Source organism: Bubalus kerabau, chromosome 14 (genome assembly GCF_029407905.1).
Source record: "Bubalus kerabau isolate K-KA32 ecotype Philippines breed swamp buffalo chromosome 14, PCC_UOA_SB_1v2, whole genome shotgun sequence".
NCBI lineage: Eukaryota > Metazoa > Chordata > Mammalia > Artiodactyla > Bovidae > Bubalus > Bubalus kerabau.
Window position 1 is genome coordinate 68,244,823 of NC_073637.1, and position 26,492 is coordinate 68,271,314.

Sequence of the window (26,492 nt, forward strand, 5' to 3'; positions counted from 1 at the left end):
CCTACTCCAGTATTCTTGCCAGGAGAATCCATGGACAGACGAGCCTGGAGAGTTACAGTCCATAGGGTCGCAAAGAGTGCACACACACAGGCATACATTATACAATGTACAATGTGTGTGTGTGAAAGATGTAGACAGAGAATGAGAATGCATTAGAAATACTTTAAAAACCACAGTTGAAGGACTGGTGTGAAGCTGCCCTTGCTTATACAATCTGATGGACTGCTTCCATTGTGCTTCCAGGACTAGCATAGTACAGTTACATAATTGTAAGTGAAGAGAGCCAAAACAGAGGAGGACACAGTGTGAAGTGCCTTTGGATGTGATTGCCTGAGCTGCAGCAGTGGAGAAACGAGTGGTTCTTTGCGAACAAGGTACAAGTGGACCTCCTGTCACAAGCGGCGGCCACAGCCACGAAGTCAAGAATAATCCTGAGTTACATGCTCAGCATTTTATTAGACTTCTGAACTGTTCTCTCAGACCCAAATCACAGTCACCATCTATGAGTTCTTTGGGTATCAGAGATGGGCTGACCATAAGGTGGGTTGGGACCTGGTTGCTGGGCCAGTGGGATGTGAAAATTTTGCCAGGAAAGGGGGAGCTTGGGGTTAGGGGGATTTATTTGGTTACGAGTACTGGCCCTTTAGAGGCAATGGAGTGTCCAGGTCACAGTGTCCCAGAGGAGAAAATCTGCACTTGATTCCTGCCTTGATGTCAGAAAGATCTGGTCTGGTGGGTGGAGAGGGCTGCAGGAGTCTCGGGCAGATGCATGTCAGTAAGAGGCAGTGTCACTGTCCCCCCCCCCATATTGAGGCAAAAACTCACCCAGGGGCTGGGGCCTGACATACACAGTGGAGTTTAGTCTCCAGGAGGATGGAGCTGGCAAAATACAGCCCAAGTTCAAGGCTGGCATTGCTCTCAAAAGAGTCATGCACTCTTGAAACCCAATCAGGTGCAGGGGAAAGAGCTGTAATTCAGCGAGCTCCCAGGTTTTCCAGTTCAAGGGAGGAAGCCTCTCGCACATCCTGGGATTTCCCTGCAAAAGGCAGCTGGCAATCCTGCTTCTTTGAAAACAAAGAATGACCAACTTAGTTAAATTATTATTAAGAATATGTTCTTGCAAAATTTGAAAGGTATGGGACCTCATATATGGATGCAAACAATAGCATTCTTTGTGTTCAGCATGTCAGTCCTTGTTTCAAAGATCCCCTTTCCAATGTTAAACAGGATTGATTTGTTTTGTAATAGACCCAAGTTTAAGATTTCCTTAAGTGATATCTCACCTTTCTTGACTATTGTTGTTCTCCTTTTAATAAAGTGTTAAAAGCCCCCAAAGGATGTCTTATTAAATTTTTCCCATAAATTTGTTCTGCTACAACTTAAATTTCTCAAAAACAGCAAACACGGTGGCTTAGTAAGCTAAGTAAGGCTTATCGTTAATGGGGTTCAGTTTTTTAAGAGAACGAATGTGTAATCATGTAAGTAAACGTGTTCCCAAGTAAAAGACAAAATGTAGCAGTGCTTAATTGTATGGGAAGGCAGCATGTTGGGCTTTTCTGCCTAGGTTTTTGAGGTTGATTAAAAATTGGCATAGACTAGCTTGTAGAATAGCAACGATACACTGTGTTTTGTAACCCTGACCTTTTCTGTTGGCTTTAAATCACCAGATTTGGATCCAATGCTATGAGACTTTCTCAGGATAGAAAGGCAATAACCTTATGACATACAAAAACCAAGATAACAAATTAAAAATCTCTTCTGGAATGAAATTTTTTCTTTCTTCATTTTTACGTATAGGATTATAGCTTTAACTTAGTTTGGGTTAGTACTGCAGACAATGCAATTATCTACAAGGGCAAAGGAGATTAGGGGTAAGAATAGTCCAACCCATTCAGCATTCTAAAAAGCATTACATATTTCCAGCGTTTGCTGCAATGAATGTGAATATTGTTTCTTCATGGCCCTGTTGTAGTTAACTCTCCACATTTACCCTCCTTCTTCTGAGATCCCAAAGTGTCTCCTAACTGGTTTTGCTGTTCCCTGGCCTTGCTCCCTCTCAGTCCATCCTCCACTCTGCGCCAGGATGTCTAAATGTCTCCTTTGAACCTATCCTTCTCTGGTTTAGCATCCTTCGTGTTGTAGCACCACCTGCAGACCCATGGCATAAAAAGGCTGCTGCCTGCCCCTCCAGTCCAGCTATACTGGAGTCATGCCAATGTAATTAAGATAAAGATCTTGAAACAAGAAGATTATCCTGGATTATCTGGATGGACCCTAAATGCCATCACATGTTATCTTTTTTCTTTTTTTATGAGAGGGAGACACAGGGAGATTTCACATGGAAGAGGAAGGCAATGCGGCCACAGAGACAGAGGTTAGAGTGATGCAACCATAAACCGAGGACGTGCCAGCAGCCACCAGAAACTGGGGGAGGCACAGAACAGATTCTCTGCTAGAAACTCTGGAGGGAGTGTGGCCCTGCCATCTTGATTTCAGCCCAAAGAAATTGATTTGGAGCTTCCAGGCTCCAGAACTGTGAGAGAGTAAATTTCTGTTGTTTTAAGCCACTAGGTTTATGCTGATTTGTTACAGCAGCCTCAGGAAGCTAATATACTCTCTAATCTAGGCAGACTTGTGCTTTGTCCCTTCTGTTTGCATGGGTTCTATAGAGCGTACCTCTATTATAGATTTCACAGGTGGTAGGCGGGGGGCTTCCCTCATAGCTCAGTCAGTAAAGAATCTGCCTGCAATGCAGGAGACCTCAGTTCAATTCTTGTGTGAGGAAGATCCCCTGGAGAAGGAAATGGCAACCCACTCCAGTGTTCTTGCCTGGAGAATCCCATGGACAGAGGAGCCCAGTGGGCTACAGTCATGGAGTCCAAGAGTCAGACACGACTGAGTGACCAAACCACCACCAGGCTGTTACTGGGCTTCCCAGGTGGCGCTGGTGGTAAAGAATGTGCCTGCCAATGCAGGAGACGTGAGATGCGGGTTCAATCCCTGGGTCAGGAAGATCCCCCTGGAGGAGGGCATGGCACTCTACTCCAGTCTTCTTGCCTGGAGAATCCCATGGACAGAGGAGCCTGTTGGGCTACAGTCCACAAGGTCGCAAAGAGTCGGACATGACTGAGCGACTTAGCAGCAGCAGCTGTCTGTTATTGGTCACTTTTTCTACCTCTTCTGAGCTTCTCGAGGATTCTTTGCATCCTTTGGTCCTGAAATAGGACCTAATATTTATTAGTTGCTAAATAAATACCAAATGGGTTCATGACTGAGCAAATAGCCTCTGATGTGGACTTTGTCTCCTATATCCACCATCTTCTCTGTGGTCACTTGCATTTCATGTCCTTTTCCTCCACCTTGCATATTTTTCTCAACCAGTGTCTACATGTGGTTTTAAGTTGTGCAGTGGTCTTATTTTTCTCATTAATCTCTTTCCTTAGTTCTCGCTTTTTTTTTTCTTTCCTTGTTATCATCTCCTCTTTGAACTCTTTTAAAATGAACCCATATTCTCTTTAAAAAATTCATTGAGCCTCTAAAACAGATTTTTTAACTTTTTAGTTTGGAATTTTTCCAACCTATAGAAAACTCAGAAGAATAATACAGTAAACACCACATGTCCTCATCTGAAGATTCACTTGTTAACACTATACCACATTTGTTTGTTCTTGCTCATTTCTCTTTGTCTCTCCCTCTCTCTTCCTGTTTTTTATTTATATTGTCACGTATCATTTGAAAGTAAATGACACACATTATGAACCTTTACTCCTACAAATTTAAGGATGTATTGCGAAGACTTTGGATGTCTCCTATCCCCTCCCAACTTTCTGAAAGTGAGATTGCACCTGTTTACTAGGTGCAAATACAAAACCACCCCAGCTCACTCCTGAGCTTCCCGTGAGATGAGATGAACTGAATACTCATTTCTCAGGCATATCATCCCCTTTAGGTTCAGGTTCTGTAAGATCACTCCTTCAGTGATGAGTTGACCTAAATCACTTAACCTGTGATGTTTCCCATACTAAAACCTGGACCTCTCATTTCCATGTTCAGGGATATTTTACTGCCTGGAACAGGAGACAGCATTCTTCTAGCTGTGAGTTGAATATGACTATTACAGTGTTCAAAACTAGCTCTCACTCTATGGTTCTTTTGAACCATCTACTGGCTCCACCAGGGTCTGATTCCAAATTTATGTTTTGAAGGCAGAGCCAGAGACTGGAACCGACTATGACCAATTCCACACATCCCTATTATCATATCCCATCACCATCTGGCCAAACTCCTCCACCCATGGTTATAGGTCAGTAACTTTATGTGAAATATCTAAAGACCATTCTGGCACCAAAAAGTAGGATAGAAGATTGTTATTCCAAATAAAACAAAAATATCCTGAGTACTTATTAGTGCTGATATTTTCAAGCTCATTCTCCAGAAATTTTTGCTGTGGCTCCCACCATCTTTTTTGCCAAAACATCCTGGAAAAGCCAGACCTTAAGCTGCAGTAGTGACAGGAGTGAACCCTCCAAAACTAAAGGGCACCGTTCTGTGTTTCTGATCTGCACTTGTAATCACATTGTTAAGATGTCAAGCCACCTTTGCTTCTATTATCTTTGCTTTAGTTTACATGCACTAGGAAAAAGAAACAGATTCTGCTAAGTTTAAAATTGTGGAAAAGGAACATTGACTAGCCAGACAGTTACCTATTGCAGTCTATGAAGAAACGGTGATTCAGACATGAGCTGGGTGCCTGGGGCCAAAATTGGTCTGGTATCTATCTAGCTGTGTGACTTTGTGCAAGTCACTTTCCTTCTCCAGCTCTCTGTTCTCCTTCCTGACCACCAGTCTCCAGATCAATAGGGAGGGGAGAAAAGGAGATAGGGGGAGGAGAGGAACCTAAGCTTCCATTAATTCTAGTATGCTGGAAGGCAGAGAGCACTCTGAATAAAGTAATGAAGTAAACTAGATGTCTCTTAATTTAAGTGGCAAGTTTATAAGGGCTGCTCGCTGTATGCAAATGACACCACTGATTTCTGATGAGGATTCTGTAATCATTAAAGCACATTTACCAGAGGCTCTAATTGGAAACAGGGTTTAGTAGTGCTTCAGTTCAGTTCAGTTCAGTAGCTCAGTTGTGTCCGACTCTCTGTGACCCCATGAACCGTAGCACACCAGGCCTCCCTGTCCACCCAAACCCATGTCCATTGAGTCGGTGATGCCATCCAACCCTCTCATCCTCTGTTGTCCCCTTTTCCTCCTGCCCTCAATCTTTCCCAGCATCCGGGTCTTTTCAAATGAGTCATCTCTTCACATCAGGTGGCCAAAGTATTGGAGTTTCAGCTTCAACATGAGTCCTTCCAATGAACACCCAGGACTGATCTCCTTTAGGATGGACTGGTTGGACCTCCTTGCAGTCCAAGGGACTCTTACCTCAAGTTATTCTAAGTCCTTGAAGGTAATTAAACCACCTTTTCTGGGAAAACATTGCAAATTTGAACCTCCCCATCGCAACCAATTAGGGACATTAATGAGGATTTACTGAATTACTACTATTTACAGGTATGTGTCAAATGAATTTAATGAGTATGCAATTAACCTTGAATAACTAGGTAAAATTTCAGAAAAACAGAATAATATATACCAGTTTATACTGTGCACAGGCATACTTCTGAGATATTGCAGTTTCAGTTCTAGGCCACTGTAATAGAGCAAGTATTGCAACAAAGTAAGTCACATGGATTTTTGGTTTCCTAGCATGTAAAAGTAATGTTTACACTTGCATTGTCTATCAAATGTACAATTATGTTGCATTTTGCATTGTGTCTTAAAAAAACAACAACAACAGTGTACACCTTAATAATTTATTGCTGGGACTTCCCCGGTGTTCCGTTGGTTAAGATGCCATGCTTCCAATGCAGAGGGCCTGGGTTTGATCCGTGGTCAAGGAACTAGATCCTGCATGTTATAACTAAGACCTGGCACAGCCAACTAAATTTATATATATATATATATATATATATATATATCAGATCAGATTAGTCGCTCAGTCGTGTCCGACTCTTTGTGACCCCATGAATCGCAGCACGCCAGGCCTCCCTGTCCATCACCAACTCCCGGAGTTCACTGAGACTCACGTCCATCGAGTCAGTGATGCCATCCAGCCATCTCATCCTCTGTCGTCCCCTTCTCCTCCTGCCCCCAATCCCTCCCAGCATCAGAGTCTTTTCCAATGAGTCAACTCTTCGCATCAGGTGGCCAAAGTACTGGAGTTTCAGCTTTAGCATCATTCCTTCCAAAGAACACCCAGGGCTGATCTCCTTCAAAATGGACTGGCTGGATCTCCTTGCAGTCCAAGGGACTCTCAAGAGTCTTCTCCAACACCACAGTTCAAAAGCGTCAATTCTTTGGTGCTCAGCCTTCTTCACAGTCCAACTCGCACATCCATACATGACCACAGGAAAAACCATAGCCTTGACTAGACAGACCTTTGTTGGCAAAGTAATGTCTCTGCTTTTCAATATGCTATCTAGGTTGGTCATAACTTTCCTTCCAAGGAGTGAGCGTCTTTTAATTTCATGGCTGCAGTCACCATCTGTAGTGATTTTGGAGCCCAGAAAAATAAAGTCTGACACTGTTTCCACTGTTTCTCCATCTATTTCCCATGAAGTGCTGGGATCGGATGCCATGATCTTCGTTTTCTGAATGTTGAGTTTTAAGCCAACTTGTTCACTCTCCACTTTCACTTTCATCAAGAGGCTTTTGAGTTCCTCTTCACTTTCTGCCATAAGGGTGGTGTCGTTTGCATATCCGAGGTTATTGATATTTCTCCTAGCAATCTTGATTCCAGCTTGTGTTTCTTCCAGTCCAGCATTTCTCATGATGTACTCTGCATATAAGTTAAATAAACAGGGTGACAATATACAGCCTTGACGTACTCCTTTTCCTATTTGGAACCAGTCTGTTGTTCCATGTCCAGTTCTAACTGTTGCTTCCTGACCTGCATACAGATGTCTCAAAAGGCAGGTCAGGTGGTCTGGTATTCCCATCTTTTTCAGAATTTTCCGCAGTTTATTGTGATCCACACAGTCAAAGGCTTTGGCATAGTCAATAAAGCAGAAATAGTTGTTTTTCTGGAACTCTCTTGCTTTTTCTATGATCCAGCAGATGTTGGCAATTTGATCTCTGGTTCCTCTGCCTTTTCTAAAACCAGCTTGGGCATCAGGAAGTTCACGGTTCACATATTGCTGAAGCCTGGCTTGGAGAATTTTGAGCATTACTTTACTAGCGTGTGAGATGGCTGCAATTGTGCGGTAGTTTGAGCATTCTTTGGCATTGCCTTCCTTTGGGATTGGAATGAAAACTGACCTTTTCCAGTCCTGTGGCCACTGCTGAGTTTTCCAAATTTGCTGGCATATTGAGTATAGCACTTTCACAGCATCATCTTTCAGGATTTGAAATAGCTCAACTGGAATTCCATCACCTCCACTAGCTTTGTTCGTAGTGATGCTTTCTAAGGCCCACTTGACTTCACATTCCAGGATGTCTGGCTCTAGGTCAGTGATCACACCATCGTGATTATCTGGGTTGTGAACATCTTTTTTGTACAGTTCTTCTGTGTATTCTTGCCATCTCTTCTTAATATCTTCTGCTTCTGTTAGGTCCATACCATTTCTGTCCTTTATCAAGCTCATCTTTGCATGAAATGTTCCTTTGGTATCTCTGATTTTCTTGAAGAGATCTCTAGTCTTTCCCATTCTGTTGTTTTCCTCTATTTCTTTGCATTGATCGCTGAAGAAGGCTTTCTTATCTCTTCTTGCTATTCTTTGGAACTCTGCATTCAGATGTTTATGTCTTTCCTTTTCTCCTTTGCTTTTCACTTCTCTTCTTTTCACAGCTATTTGTAAGGCCTCCCCAGACAGCCATTTTGCTTTTTTGCATTTCTTTTCCATGGGGATGGTCTTGATCCCTGTCTCTTGTACAATGTCATGAACCTCAGTCCATAGTTCATCAGGCACTCTATCTATCAGATCTAGGCCCTTAAATCTATTTCTCACTTCCACTGTATAATCATAAGGGATTTGATTTAGGTCATACCTGAATGGTCTAGTGGTTTTCCCTACTTTCTTCAGTTTAAGTCTGAATTTGGCAATAAGGAGTTCATGGTCTGAGCCACAGTCAGCTCCTGGTCTTGTTTTTGTTGACTGTATAGAGCTTCTCCATCTTTGACTGCAAAGAATATAATCAATCTGATTTTGGTGTTGACTATCTGGTGATGTCCATGTGTAGAGTCTTCTCTTGTGTTGTTGGAAGAGGGTGTTTGCTATGACCAGTGCATTTTCTTGGCAAAACTCTATCAGTCTTTGCCCTGCTTCATTCCATATTCCAAGGCCAAATTTGCCTGTTACTCCAGGTGTTTCTTGACTTCCTACTTTTGCATTACAGTCCCCTATAAGGAAAAGGACATCTTTTTTAGGTGTTAGTTCTAAAAGGTCTTGTAGGTCTTCATAGAACCGTTCAACTTCAGCTTCTTCAGCATTACTGGTTGGGGCATAGACTTGGATTACTGTGATATTGAATGGTTTGCCTTGGAAACGAACAGAGATCATTCTGTCGTTTTTGAGATTGCATCCAAGTACTGCATTTCGGACTCTTTTGTTGACCATGATGGCCACTCCATTTCTTCTGAGGGATTCCTGCCCACAGTAGTGGATATAATGGTCACCTGAGTTAAATTCACCCATTCCAGTCCATTTCAGTTCGCTGATTCCTAGAATATCAACATTCACTCTTGCCATCTCTTGTTTGACCACTTCCAATTTGCCTTGAGTCATGGACCTTACATTCCAGGTTCCTATGCAATATTGCTCTTTACAGCATCGGACCTTGCTTCTATCACCGGTCACATCCACAGCTGAGTATTCTTTTTGCTTTGGCTCCATCCCTTCATTCTTTCTGGAGTTATTTCTCCACTGATCTCCAGTAGCATACTGGGCACCTATTGACCTGGGGAGTTTCTCTTTCAGTATCCTATCGTTTTGCCTTTTCATACTGTTCATGGGGTTCTCAACGCAAGAATACTGAAGTGGTTTACCATTCTGTTCTCCAGTGGACCAGATTCTGTCAAATCTCTCCACCATGACCGGCCCATCTTGGGTTGCTCCATGGGCATGGCTTAGTTTCATTGAGTTAGACAAGGCTGTGGTCCTAGTGTGATTAGATTGACTAGTTTTCTGTGAGTATGGTTTCAGTGTGTTTGCCCTCTGATGCCCTCTTGCAACACCTACCGTCTTACTTGGGTTTCTCTTACCTTGGGCGTGGGGTATCTCTTCACGGCTGCTCCAGCAAAGCACAGCCATTGCTCCTTACCTTGGACGAGGGGTATCTCCTCACCGCCGCCCTTCCTGACCTTCAACGTGGGATAGCTCCTCTAGGCCCTCCTGCGCCTGCGCAGCCGCTAGCCATCATCTGAGCCTTCAGTGAATCATAATCTTTTTGCAATAATAACATCAAATATCACTGATCACAGATAATCATAACAAATACTATGATAATGAAAAAGTTTGAAATATTGCAAGAATTACCAAAATGTGATATACAGACATGAAGTAAGCAAATACTGTTGGAAAAGAGGTGCTGAAAGACCTCAATGCAGGGTTGCCACAAACCTGCAACTTGTGCTTATCTGTGAGGCACGATAAAGTGAAGCACAATAAATGAAGTATGTGTCTATTAGCAGGAAACTGCTTCTGACACCTGCTTTATACCTATATATTTCAGTAGATATGAAATAACTAGACTTTAGAAGACAGCAGGCAGCTTTCTATTGCACACAAGTGGACCCTTAATTGTTGAAATCTGAATTCTGGGACAAGCTTGTTTTCTGATGAAACTGAATGTTTACTGAATTCCAACCCCAGTTGATTATAAAGTACTCCGTTTGAGATCTTCCTAAGGCCAAAGGTCAAAATTTACTATTTCTAGACAGTTTTTAATCAATCTGAGAGTAGTTAAGTTCAAATCGCCTTTAATAAACAACTTCTGTGTGCCAGAGACCTGTGCTAGTCATTAGGGTTACAAAGATGAGTTGGTAAGTCACAGCTCTGCCGTCAAGGAGCTTATAGTCTCCAGGGGAAATACACCTGTAAAGAATAATTAATAGGGACTTCCCTGCTGGTCCAGTGGTTAAGAATCCGCCTTGCAGTGCAGGGGAGGGGGCTTCAATCCTTGGTCAGGAACTAAAATCCCACCTGCTATGGAGCAACTAAGTCCACGCCACAGCTAGAGAGCCTGTGTGCTGCAACAGAAGATCCCACATGACGCAACTAATACCCAATCAGTTCAGTCCAGTTCAGTTGCTCAGTCTTGTCCGTACTCTTTGCGACCCCATGGACTGCAGCACACCAGGCCTCCATGTCCATCACCAACTCCCAGAGTTTACCCAAACTCATGTCCATTGAGTTGGTGATGCCATCCAACCATCTCATCCTCAGTCATCCCCTTCTCCTCCCACCTTCAGTCTTTCTCAGCATCAGGGTCTTTTCAAATGTGTCAATTCTTCACATCAGGTGGCCAAAATATTGGAGTTTCAGCTTCAGCATCAGTCCTTCCAATGAACACCCAGGACTGAGTTCCTTTAGTATGGACTCGTTGGATCTTCTTTCAGTCCAAGGGACTCTCAAGAGTCTTCTCTAACACTACAGTTCAAAAGCATCAATTCTTCGGCACTCAGCTTTCTTAATAGTCCAAAAATACAACCAAATAAATATTTTTTAAAGATAATGATTATAGTGCAGTTTAATATATGTACTGATGGGTGTGTATATTCTGACCTCAAAGGGAGCTCAGAAATGCTGAACTTGAAGATAGATCTGAGGAACTTCTCCATAATTCAGTACAAAGAGATAAAAGTTAGATAATATGAGAGCTATTTTAGGGAAAAAATAAATAAAAAGTCTAACATACTTATAAGAGGAGTTCCACATGGAAAGGATAGAGGGAACCATAGATACTGGATTGTAATTGTGTAAAATGTCAACATCGAGGGGAAGGCTAGAGGAAGAGTGCGTAGACCTACCTGGACATTTCTTTGTAGCCTACTGTGAATCCATAACTATTTCAAAATTGAAAGTTAAAAAACATTTAACAGTAGTTACTAACAGAATATAAATAAGATATGTAGCTTCCCTGGCCAGAAGAACAGGGGAAAGAAAAGAATAAAGAAAACTCTGTCATTTCAACAGGATTTAGGAAAAGAGAAATTAGAGAGCAAAATAAAAAAGTAAGATAACTGCAAAAACAAAAATGACGTCAAAATAAATGAAAATATGTTTATAGTCACAATAAACAAAATGGACTCACCTCCCCATTTCACAGAAAGTGTCAGGGTTTTTTTTAATCCAGTTATTTTCTGGGTATTAGAGATGACTAAAATATGACACAGAAATGTTAAAGTGATGTGGAAAATGGCAAATATCAAAAGAAAGTAACTATATTAATATCACCTAAAATAGATTTTAAAGAAAAAACATTGAGATTAATACATAATGATAAACGGAACAATTAGCTGGGACGATAAAACAGTCCTGAACCTGTATACACCTGGCACTATGGTCTTAAAAATATAAAGTAAAGCTCAATAGATTTAAAAGGAAAAATGGGTAGGTACACATTTGAGTGTATTTTTAACATAAAGACGCTTACTCCTTGGAAGGAAATTATGACCAACCTAGACAGCATATTGAAAAGCAGAGACATTACTTTGCCAACAAAGGTCTGTCTAGTCAAGGCTATGGTTTTTTCAGTGGTCGTGTATGGATGTGAGAGTTGGACTGTGAAGAAAGCTGAGCACCAAAGAATTGACGCTTTTGAACTGTGGTGTTGGAGAAGACTCTTAAGAGTCCCTTGGTCTGCAAGGAGATCCAACCAGTCCATTCTAAAGGACATCAGCCCTGGGTGTTCTTTGGAAGGAAGGATGCTAAAGCTGAAACTCCAATACTTTGGCCACCTCATGCGAAGAGTTGACTCATTGAAAAAGACTCTGATGCTGGGAGGGATTAGGGGCAGGAGGAGAAGGGGACGGCAGAGGATGAGATGGCTGGATGGCATCAGTGACTCAATGGACATGGGTTTGAGTGAAATCCGGGAGTTGGTGATGGACAGGGAGGCCTGGTGTGCTGCGATTCATGGGGTTGCAAAGAGTCAGACACGACTGAGCGACTGAACTGAACTGAACTGACACATTTGAGTGTATTTTTAACATACCTCCCTAGGTAATTAATAAACAAACAATCCAAAATTTAGTAGAATAGCAAAGATTTGAGCAATGAATTAATGGAGATAGATGAATAGATAGAATATATAAAATATATTAATTCAACTATTAAGTAATTTTTTTCAAACATACATGGATCACTTGTTGACCCTACACCAGCCAGTCACAAATTTTAATTTACACAGTATAATAGGTGAAAGGCAAATGTTAATTTATACACAGCATGTTTTCTGCCCACAACTCAGTAAAATTAGAAATTAGCAAGAAAGTGAACATCAACACCCCGTTCATTTAGAAATATTGAAAAACACACCTTTGAATAATATAGGCTCAGATTAAAATAAGATGATCATAAAGTATTTAGAACTAAATGACAGTGAAAACTGTGGATGCCAAAGCTATGCAGGCAGCTAAAACAGAAGGTATACTTAGAAATGAGTATCCCTATTTGCATATATCACTGGATAGAAAGAAGCAGAAAAAGCTGATGAGTTAAGAGTTCAAATGAAGAAGACAAAAAAGGAAAAATTGAGTAAACAAAATGAAGATATTAAAAATAAATCAAGGAAGGAAAGAAATATATTTATGTTAACTTCATAAAAACAGTCATTTGACTCTGGGAGGGAGAAGAGACTGAAGTAGAGCTCGTTATATTTGTAGCATTTTATTTCTTTGGACAAAAAAAGTAAATGCCTGTGTTTTTAAAATCATTTTATTTTTTGGTAACAACTTTATTGAAATATAATTCACATATCATATAATCTACTCATTTAAAGTGTACAGTTCACTGAGTGGTACAAACATCACCACAATCAACTTTAGAACATTTTTATCACCTCAAAAAGAAAGCCCCAGCCTTTAGCTGTCATGCCCAAGCCCCTCTTCCTTCCCACCCCTAAACAACCACAAATCTGCTTTCTGTCTCCTTAGTTTTGCTTAATCTGGACCTTTCATGTAAATAGAATCTTAAAATATGTGCTCTTTTGTGACTTAATTCTTTGACCCAGCATAAACTTTTCAAGGTTCACTTAGGTTGTAACTTATTTCATTACTTCATTCATTCTTATGGGTGAACAGTATCCCATTGTATGAATATACCACATTTTGCTTGTCTGTCCACTACTTCCACTTTTGACTAATCTGAGCAATACTGGTATGGAGATCTGTGTACAAGTTTTTGTATGGACACATTTTCATTTCTACTGGATTTATACCTAGGAATGGAATTGCTGAGTCAAATGTAAATTCTGTGCTTAACTTTTTGAAGAACTGCCAGACTGTTTTCCAAAGTGGTTGTACCATTTTATATTTCCATAAGCAGTGTGTGAGAGTTCTGATTTATCTACCTCCTTACTAATGCTTGTTATTATCTGACTTTATTATAGCCATCTCATTTGGTATGAAGTGATTTATCACCATGGTTTTGATTTGCAATCCCTAATGACCAGTGATGTTGAACATCTTTTCAATGTGCTTATTAGCCATTTGTCTTTTTTAGAGAAATGTCCATTCAGATCTTTTGCCCATTTTTAATTGGGTCATTTGTCATTATTACTGCATTGTATGAGTTCTTTATAGATTCTAGGTATAAGTGCTTTATCAGATGTATGATCAGATGTATGATTTCCAAATATTGTCTCCCATTTTGTAGATTATCTTTTCACTTTCTTGATAGTGTCCTTTGAAATACATAATTTTTTAATATTAATGAGTCCAATTATATTTTTTCTTTGTTGTTTATGCTTTTGATGTCTTATCTATGGGAATCCATGGCCAAATCTAAGGTCACAAAGATTTACCCTTGTGTTTTATTCTGAGAATTTTATCGTATTGGCTGTTACATTTAGGTCTTTGGTTGATTTTGAGCTGATTTTTTTGTATATGGCATGAGATAGGCAGCCATCCCATTTTACATCTCCACCAGCAGTGAACAAGAATTTCAGTTTCTCCACATCCTTACCAAAGCTCACTATTATTTTTTTAATTGTTTTTGATTTGCCTTTTGCTAATGATCAGTGCTGTTGAGCATTTTTTCATGTGCCTATTGGCCATTTATGTATCTGCTTTGGAGAAAAGTCTATTCAAGTTCTTTGACCATTTTTCAGCTGCATTGTTAATTTTTTTGTTGCTGTTCAGTTGTGGGGGTTCTTTATGTATTTTAGATACCAATCTTTATCAGATACATGATTTGCAAATATTTCCTCCCGTTGTGTGGGTTGCCTTTCACTGTGCTAATAGTGTTCTTTGATGCACAAAATATTTCACTGTTGATAAAGTCCAACTTATCTATTTTTTCTTCTGTTGCCTGTGCTTTTCATGTCATAGCCAAGAAATCATTGCCAAATCCTGCTAACCAATTTCTAAACACTGGGCCTGGTGGTGTTTAAACTACTCAGTGAATCATTTAAAGAATTTTGAAGTAAGTTATTTCTATTCACCAATTTACTTTTATAATTACAGAAGATTTTCATAATTACTCATTCAATCCCAAACTTCTTCTGAATTTTTATTTTCCTGATTACTGCCAAATGTACTCAATTGTAAATCGAAAGCATGGAAATAGCACATTAGATTATGATACAATTGTTCCCCATGAGGAACAGTGATCAAAATTGTTGCCAACTGCCTTTATTAGGAAAAGAAAATTCTTAACTGATTAAAGACTATGGATATTATATGTCAGCTATTAAATGGGTTTTCAGCTTTTCTGCCTCATTTTTTAAAAAATACTGAATTTCACTTCAGCACGCATAATAAAGTTCTAAAACTTCAAAGGCATTTTGCATACTGAAAAGGGTTCCTTGTGCTTGTAATGTTCATTTGAAATTCAAATAATGCTTTGGAATTTGAAGCTAGTTAAAAGTTCTGTACTAAAGAAGAAGAAGGGGGAAGAGCCCTTCTATCATTACTAATTTTTACTACTAGCAGATATTACATCTTTGTACCTAGATGCTAAGTCACTTCAGTCGTGTCCGACTCTGTGTGACCCCATAGATGGCAGCCCACCAGGCTCTCCCATCCCTGGGATTCTCCAGGCAAGAACACTGGAGTGGGTTGCCATTTGCTTCTCCAATGCATGAAAGTGAAAAGTATAAGTGAGGTCGCTCAGTCGTATCTGACTCTTAGCGACCCCATGGACTGCAGCCTACCAGGCTCCTCCATCCATGGGATTTTCCAGGCAAGAATACTGGAGTGGGGTGCCATTGCCTTCTCCGTGTACCTAAATAGTAGCAGTAAATACACCTTTTGAAGTTATCAAATAATACATATGCTATCTATAGTAAACATCTTGGGCAATGTGTCAGAACTTATTTTTTTAACCTCTGTAGTTCTTGTTTTAAACCACTATATGCTTTTTCAAGCAAGTGTTTTTTTAAGCCGCTCATTGTGTATAGTAGATGATGTAGAAGACTTGGTGGAAGCCTAAGACACGATCGTCTTCCCTTGGAGAATTTGCCATCTCTTGATAGAGCCTGATGATACACAGGACAGTATAAAAGAAGAAATAGGGACGTGCACCGTTTAGATTCTGAGACAGTAAAAATGGGCTGTGGTGTCTGAGACGGTTGTAAGGCCAGGAGGGTGAGGTCTGTTTGGAATGACATCTCCTTCGGGGAAGGAGATGCTGCCTGGGTGAGAGGAATGACCTGAGCAAAGTATGACATCTGACCGGAGAAGACGAGAACCAGGTTACCCAAGGCAGAGAGAGCACCTTGAGTGTGCTGTGGACAGCGGGCGTTCAGGATGAAGATGGATTATGGGGAGCTGGAATACTAGTTTTATATTCGATGTAGTTGACTGTAGAGAGGGATTGTGGGTTCTTGACCAGGGGAGCAGTGGAAAATTTAGTCTGTCTCCAGTAGAGTTCATAACACTTTAGAGATAAAGGGATTTTGGAAACATCTTATCCAACAACTCCTGTCTACTGGATCCAGGGATCTGAAATAGCTTGCTCAAAGTTGCCCATCAGAAAATAGCAGATCTGAACTTCAGATTTATCCTTTAATTCCAAAGGATAAATTCTTTCTTTCATACCACAATTTTCCAAAATATCTTCCCATCTACCAGAATGTCTTAAGAAAGAGAAAAGAGGGAGAAAAGCATTCACATACTTGAGGCAATGAACACCCCAATCAGAGGGGTTGCTGAGGAAAATTGAAAACAAGATAAGAAGAAGCATCTTACTCTAGTACTCTTGCCTGGAAAATCCCATGGACGGAGGAGCCTGGTAGGCTGCAGTCCATGGGGTCGCAAAGAGTTGGACACGACTGAGTGACTTCCCTTTCACTTTTCACTTTCAGGCATTGGAGAAGGAAATGGCAACCCACTCCAGTGTTCTTGCCTGGAGAATCCCAGGGATGGGGGAGCCTGGTGGGCTGCTGTCTCTGGGGTCGCACAGAGTCAGACACGACTGAAGTGACTTAGCAGCAGCAGCAGCAGAAGCATCTTAGTGGGAAAAAGTGAGAACCTGATGACGATTTATTTTAGTAAATGGAGCAAGTACCTAGAGAATTAAATACAGATTGAACTAGTTCTAAGAAATAATATTTGACTAAAGTGAGAAATTAATCCTAATAAAACCATTGTCCGTATTCCAAATGACCCTAGCAAATGGGTGCTATGGAAATATTTGCAGAATGAATGAACAAAGGAATGAATGTATCAACTTAAATTTTTGTAGTTTTTTTTTTTTTCTGGTAAATACCTTACAAGTGCTATTTAAATAAAGCATTTTCTTTTATAGATTCACCTTTTTGGAGTTTTGCTGGCCATTTTAGGAAACCTGGTAATCAGCATTTCCCTAAATATTCAGGTAAGAAGAAGCTTATTTTTCTAACTTTGTAGTTTGATCCAGGAACACATTATGACTTTAATAAGCCTCAGACACTCTTGCCTTCTTCCTCCATTAAAGAAAGTGTATCTTATGTCCTTATTGATACAAAGACAGATGTAGTACTCACTGGATTGTATTCATGTTTTTTCTTCTGATTTTAAAAGAAGTTAAAAGTTTTTGTGAACCTCTTATTAATATTGTATACCCCAGTCAAACTTCATGTGAATTTGTATCACACTGAGAAAAGATGTTCATAATGTTGGCATAAACTGAGATTTATTTAATGTTCTACATTTTCTTATAGTACTTTTATTATTTTCTGAATAACTTCTGAAGCTTTTAAAAAAATTTAAAGAAAAAATTTTAAAGTCATCTAGAATTGTACATACTTCTTAAAGAAGTGAGTTAAGTTATCATAAAAATCAAGAGGGAAATAGGGCTTTATTTAATGGCCAGTTTTTCAGGAATTCACATGTTTGCAATAAAAGAATATATTCAAAGCAGATAGAAATGAGTTCCTCCATCCCAATCCTCTGCTACCAGAGCTTTCTGCCCTGTAACATTTATTGTGGTAGCTACTTTGACTCATCCTAAGATATGCTTTCTTTAAATCCCTTTTCCAAAGGTGTTTCTTTAATAATTTAGTATATTTATTTCAATGATGTTTATTTTGGGAACCTGATTTTTTTTTTGACAATCTATAAAAGAAGTATTTTGGTGTGGTAGAATAAAAAGTCACTTAACTCCTTAACATACATCCCACCTTTAGATGGTAATAATGATATTTATTCACAAGCTATGAGAATTAATTAATATTGAAGAAGGCCCTTTAAACTATAAAATACTGTGTCAGTATGAGTCACTTTTAGTATGTTTGGAACAAAACAGAAAATCATAATAATTGCTCTATTATAATCGGCAAATAAATTTAAGAGCCATGAAGCAATTTTATAGGACCAAAATTTTCAAGGCAAGTTTTAGTTACGTGGAAATGTTTTCTTATTTACATTCTGTTTGACTTCTAGAAGTATTCACATCTCCGGTCGGCACAGCAGGAACACCCAAGGCCATACTTCAGGAGCGTGCTGTGGTGGGGTGGAGTCATGCTGATGGCCCTGGGAGAGACGGGAAACTTCGTGGCCTATGGATTCGCCCCCATTACTCTCATCGCTCCCTTAGGCTGTATGTCTGTTACAGGTGGGCCATTTCTCTGTGTTTTGACAAATAGAAATTTTAAGAGATCAGAATAATCGGTGAAAAAACATACAACTGAACACAGGCCCAGAAGAAAAAAGTCTGTTCCCTTGTTTCTTAGCATGCTCACTTGGAACAATTATACTCCTAATTTCAGTTATTCATTGTCATGGTGCCCCATTAACCATGAAGAAACTGGCATTTTGTAGCTGTAACGTTTATGTTTAAAAGCCTGATTCCCAGTGTCTGAGTCAATAAATCAATAGCCACAGCAAATGTTATACATGCTTTTTAATCATTAATGAATTATCTTAAAACAGTTGTAATAGAATGACATATTTTATTCATATGTTAAATTGACATGACATGTAGAGTCCTTGATGCCTGATCCATAGTTTAGCATCTCGTTTACATTAAGAGTTAGATATATTACTATCTCTAAGAATGTGTAATTTTACAGTAATGTCATAATTAACTACTTTCAAAATTTTTTATGACTTGCTAGATACATTTAGACAAGAGAATATGGGATGTTGCTAAAGACTAAAGAAAAAGCAAAAATTACTGCTAAAAAAGAGAGCAAATTCTCTAAGCTGTGTTAAAATCAATAAAATCTTTTGAGTTTCACCCTTTATCTGCTGCTATGGAAACAGCATGTTTCTAAGTTTCTGTGAACTTGGAATCTTCATTGAAATAGAAACAAGTTGATGGTTATTGTCTGGTAGCAACTAGATCAGGCATATTATCCCAAATGTAATATTTTCCAAAAAATTATATATTCTTTTTAAAAACATAATTTAAACTGAAATAATGTATACTCAAAGGGAAGTTTGTTTTATTTTGAAAGCAGTCTCCCCTTCTTAATCATTTAAAGTCTCTTATTTAAAATAATTTCATAATGTACAATAATAGAATGGTTAGCAAAGAATGTTTTTTTGGCTTTCTAGAAATTGTTCAGTTAAAATCACCCTACTCTGAATAGGCACACAATTTATATAATCATTTGACATTTTTAACATTCAGATAAAATCAGCAATTTGAAAGTATCTTATCAAAATTTAAAAAAATAAAATAAAAGCTGCTTCAGATCAGATCAGATCAGTCGCTCAGTTGTGTCCCACTCTTTGCAACCCCATGAATCGCAGCACACCAGGCCTCCCTGTCCATCACCAACTCCCGGAGTTCACTGAGACTCACGTCCATGGAGTTGGTGATGCCATCCAGGCATCTCATCCTCTGTCGTTCCCTTCTCCTCTTGCCCCCAATCCCTCCCAGCATCAGAGTCTTTTCCAATGAGTCAACTCTTCTCATGAGGTGGCCAAAGTATTGGAGTTTCAGCTTTAGCATCATTCCTTCCAAAGAAATCCCAGGGCTGATCTCCTTCAGAATGGACTGGTTGGATCTCCTTGCAGTCCAAGGGACTCTCAAGAGTCTTCTCCAACACCACAGTTCAAAAGCATCAATTCTTCAGCGCTCAGCATTCTTCACAGTCCAACTCTCACATCCATACATGACCACAGGAAAAACCATAGCCTTGACTAGACGAACCTTTGTTGGCAAAGTAGTGGTCTCTGCTTTTGAACAAGCTATCTAGGTTGGTCATAACTTTCCTTCCAAGGAGTGAGCGTCTTTTAATTTCATGGCTGCAGTCACCATCTGTAGTGATTTTGGAGCCCAGAAAAATAAAGTCTGACACTGTTTTCACTGTTTCCCCATCTATTTCCCATGAAGTGATGGGACCGGATGTCATGATCTTCGTTTTCTGAATGTTGAGCTTTAAGCCAGCTTTTTCACTCTCCGCTTTCACTTTCATCCAGAGGCTTTTGAGTTCCTCTTCACTTTCTGCCATAAGGGTGGTGTCATCTGCATATCTGAGGTTATTGATATTTCTCCCGGCAATCTTGATTCCAGCTTGTGTTTCTTCCAGTCCAGCGTTTCTCATGATGTACTCTGCATATAGGTTAAATAAACAGGGTGACAATATACAGCCTTGATGTACTCCTTTTCCTATTTGGAACCAGTCTGTTGTTCCATGTCCAGTTCTAACTGTTGCTTCCTCACCTGCATACAAATTTCTCAAGAGGCAGGTCAGGTGGTCTGGTATTCCCATCTCTTTCAGAATTTTCCACAGTTTATTGTGATCCACACAGTCAAAGGCTTTGGCATAGTCAATAAAGCAGAAATAGATGTTTTTCTGGAACTCTCATGCTTTTTCCATGATCCAGCGGATGTTGGCAATTTGATCTCTGGTTCCTCTGCCTTTTCTAAAACCAGCTTGCGCATCAGGAAGTTCACAGTTCACATATTGCTGAAGCCTGGCTTGGAGAATTTTGAGCATTACTTTACTAGCATGTGAGATGAGTGCAATGGTGCAGTAGTTTGAGCATTCTTTGGCATTGCCTTTCTTTGGGATTGGAATGAAAACTGACCTTTTCCAGTCCTGTGGCCACTGCTGAGTTTTCCAAATTTGCTGGCATATTGAGTATAGCACTTTCACAGCATCATCTTTCAGGATTTGAAATAGCTCAACTGGAATTCCATCACCTCCACTAGCTTTGTTCGTAGTGATGCTTTCTAAGGCCCACTTGACTTTACATTCCAGGATGTCTGGCTCTAGGTCAGTGATCACACCATTGTGATTATCTGGGTTGTGAAGCTCTTTTTTGTACAGTTCTTAGATATTTAAAAAAAAAAGGTATCTTCTATTTACTACTGCATGTACTGTGTACAGGGACGTTCTTTATATTTTTTCCTTCTCAAAATCTAAGAAATAATAGATAAAAAGATATAGCTATATTGTGGTTCCCCACTGGCACTAATGGTAAAGAACCTGCCTGCCAATGCAGGAGACATAAGAGATGCAGGTTCTATCCCTGGGTCAGGAAGATCTCCTGGAGGAAGGCATGGCAGCCCACTCCAGTATTCTCTTTTGGAGACTCCCATGGACGTAGGAGCCTGGAGGACTGTGGTCTGTAGGGTCGCAAAGAGTTGCACGTGACTTAAGTGACTTGGCACGCACGCATAGTTATATTGTCACCTTGAGACTTCTATAGGCCCCGTTGTTCTAAAAATGTTGTATTATTTTTCATAGCGACTGTCTGTTCAGAGCTCATCTCTAGTTTCGGTTCTTATTCTGCTTCATGCTGTTTCTGTGCAATAGCCTAGAACAGAAGTATCCAGGCAGATCACACAGAGGCCTGGGGAAGGGCTGAGTGCACCACATTGTACTGAAATTCTCCGTTTATCTCGAATCCCCTGGTCCTGGGAAGCTTTTTTCTGGGAACAAGAAAAGAGCCATTCCAACTAGCACAAAGGAAGGGGGGTTTGCGGATTTATTATAAAGACCAGAGATCTCACAGAAATGAAGATAAGCCAGGCCACTTGGGACCCGAAGTGAGAATTCGGAAATTATCAGAGATGAAGGGCCAGCCCTGATAAACTCCTCACAGACCTTCAGTGAAGCCGCCTGTGAAGCTGCTCGTCTTGGCCTGACTTGCTCGAAGCTCTCATTAATAATGGGAGGTTTTAAGTTTAACTGCCTACCCCTCGGACAATGTCCTCCCAGCCTTCCTGGAGGGGTGGGGCAGTCCACCCACCTTCGGACTTGGAGATGGGCTCTTCTCCACGCTCTCGTTCGTTTGTCTTCGTCTACCCCTAGCCTGGATTAATGTTTCAACTTTAGAGCATTTTTAGCAACCTCCCTCTCTACCCATTTAAAATGATTCCAAGAAGTAAAACTATAGCCTCAAACAAATTGTTTCTTGCTTTGCAGTCTTTGCACACGGTAATATATGCTCATAAATAATATTCCCACAGCACTCTTGCTTTGAATTCAGGTCACTGTGCAGTGTTGTGGGTGGGTAAGGGACGCTGGAGATGGAGGATTTTCCCCAGAACAACCCCCTACCACTTTTATAATTCTTTATAAAGGTTCTAGAAACTCTAGAAAACGTGAAGCGAAGGGGACAGTATTTTTTAATAAATATGTTATCCTATGGCTATGTCTACAGCTGAGGCAGAAAAGGGTCTACACTTCACTAATTTCATTTCCCCTATTATTTCTTGGAAGCTTCAAGAAGGAAATCAAACCTTCCTATGACTTTTTTTTAAACAAAGGTAATATTTGTTGCAATGTTGCATGAGAGACTGCATATTCTTTTCTGGCTTTTCTGCTGTCTTTTGTGGCTTTCAAAGTTTGAAAAGAAAAAAAAAGCAGAAAGAAAACTGAAGTCCAAACATTTTTTTTTTTTTTTTTTTAAGTTTTAGCTCTCAAGTCCAAGTGAAGGAACTTTCTTCCATCTTCTTCATTCTCCTCGGGTAGCCTGGTTCAGACCAACACATTGTGTTCCTTTTCCTCCTCTCCAGAAGTAAGGCGATACTGTGTGGGTCACTAAGCCCAGGCTGCTAATATGTCAGTCCCACTGCTTTGTCTTACATAATCAAATTCCTCCTCCCTTTGTACACTTCAGTGCAACAGATTTTTTTTTTTAGGACTAGCACGTAAGAAGCACTACAGTAACCACCAGGGACATTTCAGTTTGTACTCCACCCACGTTCTCGCCTTGAACCATCTTCCTTTCTAGTCTTTCTTTCCTTCTCTCTGTGTGTCCTGCTGCTCTACACGGACACGCTTACCTGGAGGTGGCATCTTCTCAGGCACGAGTTTTACTGATGGTTTCATAGGCGTTCTAAGAAACAAAGAATTCTGTAATCAAGCAGGTTTCTGCAATATTGGATTTAAAACAGTACACAGGTTTCCTGATTAGAGGATTTCTTGAGGCTCTGGGATAGGCCCAGGCATGCTGTCAATAAATGCAGTAAGCCAGCTTTCCAAATCTATTGTCCACAAGATGCCTTTATAAGAAGCATCTCAAGGGACAACAGTTCTGCAGAAAACCCTCTAGAGAGTCCTTACGGCAACGCTCACAAGCAGTCAGAGCGTTCAAGAGACTCAGACAGGATAGATACCTGGCCGGTACCTACAGCAGGGTGGGGAGGTGGATAATGGGAGTAATCTTGATACACAGGCAGCTCTGAATGCCCCGGCCTGGGTCCTCTATTGGAGAAAGAGGCTCAGAGCCCTCATATTCTTGTATCACCTTCTACTTTTACCTTCCTTTTCTCACTGGAGGGCTTTCTCAGTGAATAATAAGTACAAAAGCTTGTTCTGGCTAAAATGCTGATTATATGCTGGCAGGCCTCCCTGGTGGCCCAGACAGTCAAGAATCTGCCCACAATACAGGAGACCTGGGTTCAATCCCTGGGTTGGGAGAAGAAAATGGCTACCTCCATTCCCTGGAGAAGGGAATGGCAACCAACTCCAGTAATGCCTGGAGAATCCCATGGACAGGGGAGTCTGGTGGGCTACAATCCATGGGGCCGCAAAGAGTCAGACATGACTGAGTGACTACCAGTTTCACTTTTTTCATGGTTAATTCTAGGAGTTTGTTTTTCCATTAATTAAGAAGTCTTAAGAGTTGGTGTTTCAGTTTTGTCTAAAGCGTTGGCTGGATACTCTTCCCAATAAGACAGGGCAGTAGAATGGTGACGAGTACAAGCCCTAGGAGCTGCACCTGGAAAGCTCTGTGACCTCAGGCAAGTGGCTTAGATGGGTTTATGCCTCAGTTCCATCATCTATAAAATGGGAATAGAAGCAGTTCTTCCCTCAGAAATTGTCATGGGAAAGAAATGAGCAAACACAAACACTTAAGAACAGTGTTGGATACACAGCGACAAGTCTGGCCATCGTCACTGTGATTTATATTTTTAATTAACTAGAAACACAGTACATTATTCTTTATAAGGGAGTTTACTTCCGTGCTTCTGAAGATGGCTGGTTGTTAAATTCTCAAAAATGAATGAACCACTTCAAGAAATGCCTTTTATTGTCCTTACCATTGTCGTTCATTGTTCAGTCACTAAAGTCATGTCCGACTCTTTGCAACCCCATGGACTGAAGCACACCAGGCTTCCCTGTCCTTCACTATCTCCCAGAGTTTGCTCAAACTCATGTTCACTGAGTCAGTGATGCCATCCAACCATCTCATCCTCCGTTGCCCCCTACACCTCCTCCCCTCAATCCTTCCCAGCATCAGTGTCTTTTCCAATGAGTCAGTTGTTCGCATCAGGAGACCGAAGTATTGGAGCTTCAGCTTCAGCATTGGTCCTCCAGTAATTAATTCTCAGGGAGAAGAAGGGTAGGCTCCTCACAGCTCATTTGTTCAGCCACTAAGCAGCAATTATCTTTTGACTCCTCCACATATTCCCCACCAAAATGTGTTGGAAACTACCAGAATTTCCAAATAACCTAGCAAAACAAAATACATATAAAAAACAAACACAGAATATTGTGCAAGGGAAAACAGTCTAAAATGTGCGTGCAACTTTCTGTCTTCTTGCTCTGGCTTCAGAGCACTTTTGTGCACTTGCTAATTAACTTCAGAGAGACATTCAGATCTAACTGCAATTTGAGAAAGTGTTTTTCTGAGAAACTATTTATTACACCAGAAATCCAATAAAGAGAAATAAGTTGGATATTCTGTTCAGTTTGTAATAAAATTTTAAACTGCTGCTAATCTTTCCTGTCCCTCTTCCCCAGGAGGCCTTTTTTTTTTTTTTTGGCTTCTGTACTAAATTAAACCGACTTCTTCTCTGCTGCCTTAGCACCCCGCATGGGCCCTCCTCTCATCTATTTGGTGCCCTTTTGTGAATTAGAAAATGACAGCTTTTCTCATGATACTTTATTTTGGTCTGCAGATTATGTTAATACAATAATGTCATCGGAGCAGGACACGCTAGTGCCATCTGTCAGAAAATTGTCCTGAGAAATATACTAAGCGCCAAGATCTGAGATGTGGGTGGTGCCCCCTCAAATTTAGTGTCTTTGTGCAGTGCACAACCTGCTCAACTGCGTGTAGAAGCTTTGAGCCTTACTTCCCCTTTGGCAACGCTCATCATGCTCAGAATGAGCTGCTTAATGTTCATCTTGGCCATTCAGCTGAGACCAGGAGATTGGGACTATGTGTCATGTTGCTGGCTGTCTGATTTTTTCAGGACAGCATGATACAAGAAATCATACAGCCTCACAGAATTGGTTTGGATTTGGATTTTGATAAAGTGAGGATTGAGTATTCTAGGACGTCCTGTTCTAGGATATAGAAAGAGAAGTGTTCTGTTCTAGGGTGTTGCTTGCTTGTTCTCTTACTTCAGTCGTGTCTGACTCTCTGCAATCCCATAAACTGTAGCCTGCCAGGCTCCTCTGTCCATGGGATTGTCCAGGCAAGAATACTGGAGTGGGTTGCCATTTCCTTCTCCAAGGTGTTATTTAAAAGATTTCAATTCCTGATGAAGTGCAATGGTTAAACATTTATTGCAAAGAACTTGTGAATATTCACTTCTGTAAAGACTTACAGGTTTATAAGCCTGTCCTTTGGGGGGTTGAGTTAGATTATTTGTGCATCTATTAATACAAAGTGTGCCCTTACATTTCATGTTTGCTTTTTTCTGTTTATCCCCTGATGGTGATCTATGCTATGCATAACCATTGAGAGATGAGTGAAAATAATAAAGTTATCAATAAACTGAAGAGTTGAAGCCCCAGAAAATGAAGGAGGTTCATGGTAGACTTCTCTCAGTATAAAATTGACTTGTCTAGGGGTAGCTAGGGAGTGGGATATGAAGGGATGTTGTTGCGGGGGCAGGAAGAGTGGGAGAAATAAAACATGATGGACATTTTTCAGTTCTATATCTCTGAGTGTATTGATTGAAAGTAATTAGAGTTCAGAGAATAGATCTGCTTTTTCCAAATTAAATTCAGGTAACAGTTTAGAAATAGTTAAAGGTAGGAAACAAATACTGAATGAACATCCACCGTGCCGGGTACTGTATGAGACATACAACCTTGTTATTTTACTTAATTACTGCCCAGGTGAATAGAAGCGAGTAATAAGTAGATTAAATTCACGATGAATTATATGAGATCAAACACTTGGAATTTTATATGGAATGATAAAATTGATAGCAGTGAGGTCTCCTTGGCCCTGGATAATTTCCTAAGAGAAGTAGTCACCCTGTGACTTGGCTAATTTGAATTAAGGCTGGAGATCTGAACTGCACTGAGAAAACGAGGCGAGAATGAAGCAGATGACTGGTAAGTCGTTTCCATCATGCATTTTCCCTAACATGCTGGCTTTT

At 40.3% G+C, this 26,492-nt stretch overlaps 1 protein-coding gene across 2 annotated transcripts in view; it reads left to right on the plus strand.

Annotated features, from left to right (window-relative positions):
• Positions 1–26,492, plus strand: part of NIPAL2 (NIPA like domain containing 2) — a 90,445-nt gene that overhangs the window by 10,751 nt on the left and 53,202 nt on the right. For both annotated transcript variants that reach the window (XM_055546587.1, XM_055546586.1), the window contains exons 2-3: positions 17,016–17,084; positions 18,131–18,302. In XM_055546587.1, coding sequence (XP_055402562.1) covers positions 17,016–17,084; positions 18,131–18,302 — 241 coding nt within the window. The remainder of the gene's footprint in view (positions 1–17,015; positions 17,085–18,130; positions 18,303–26,492) is intronic.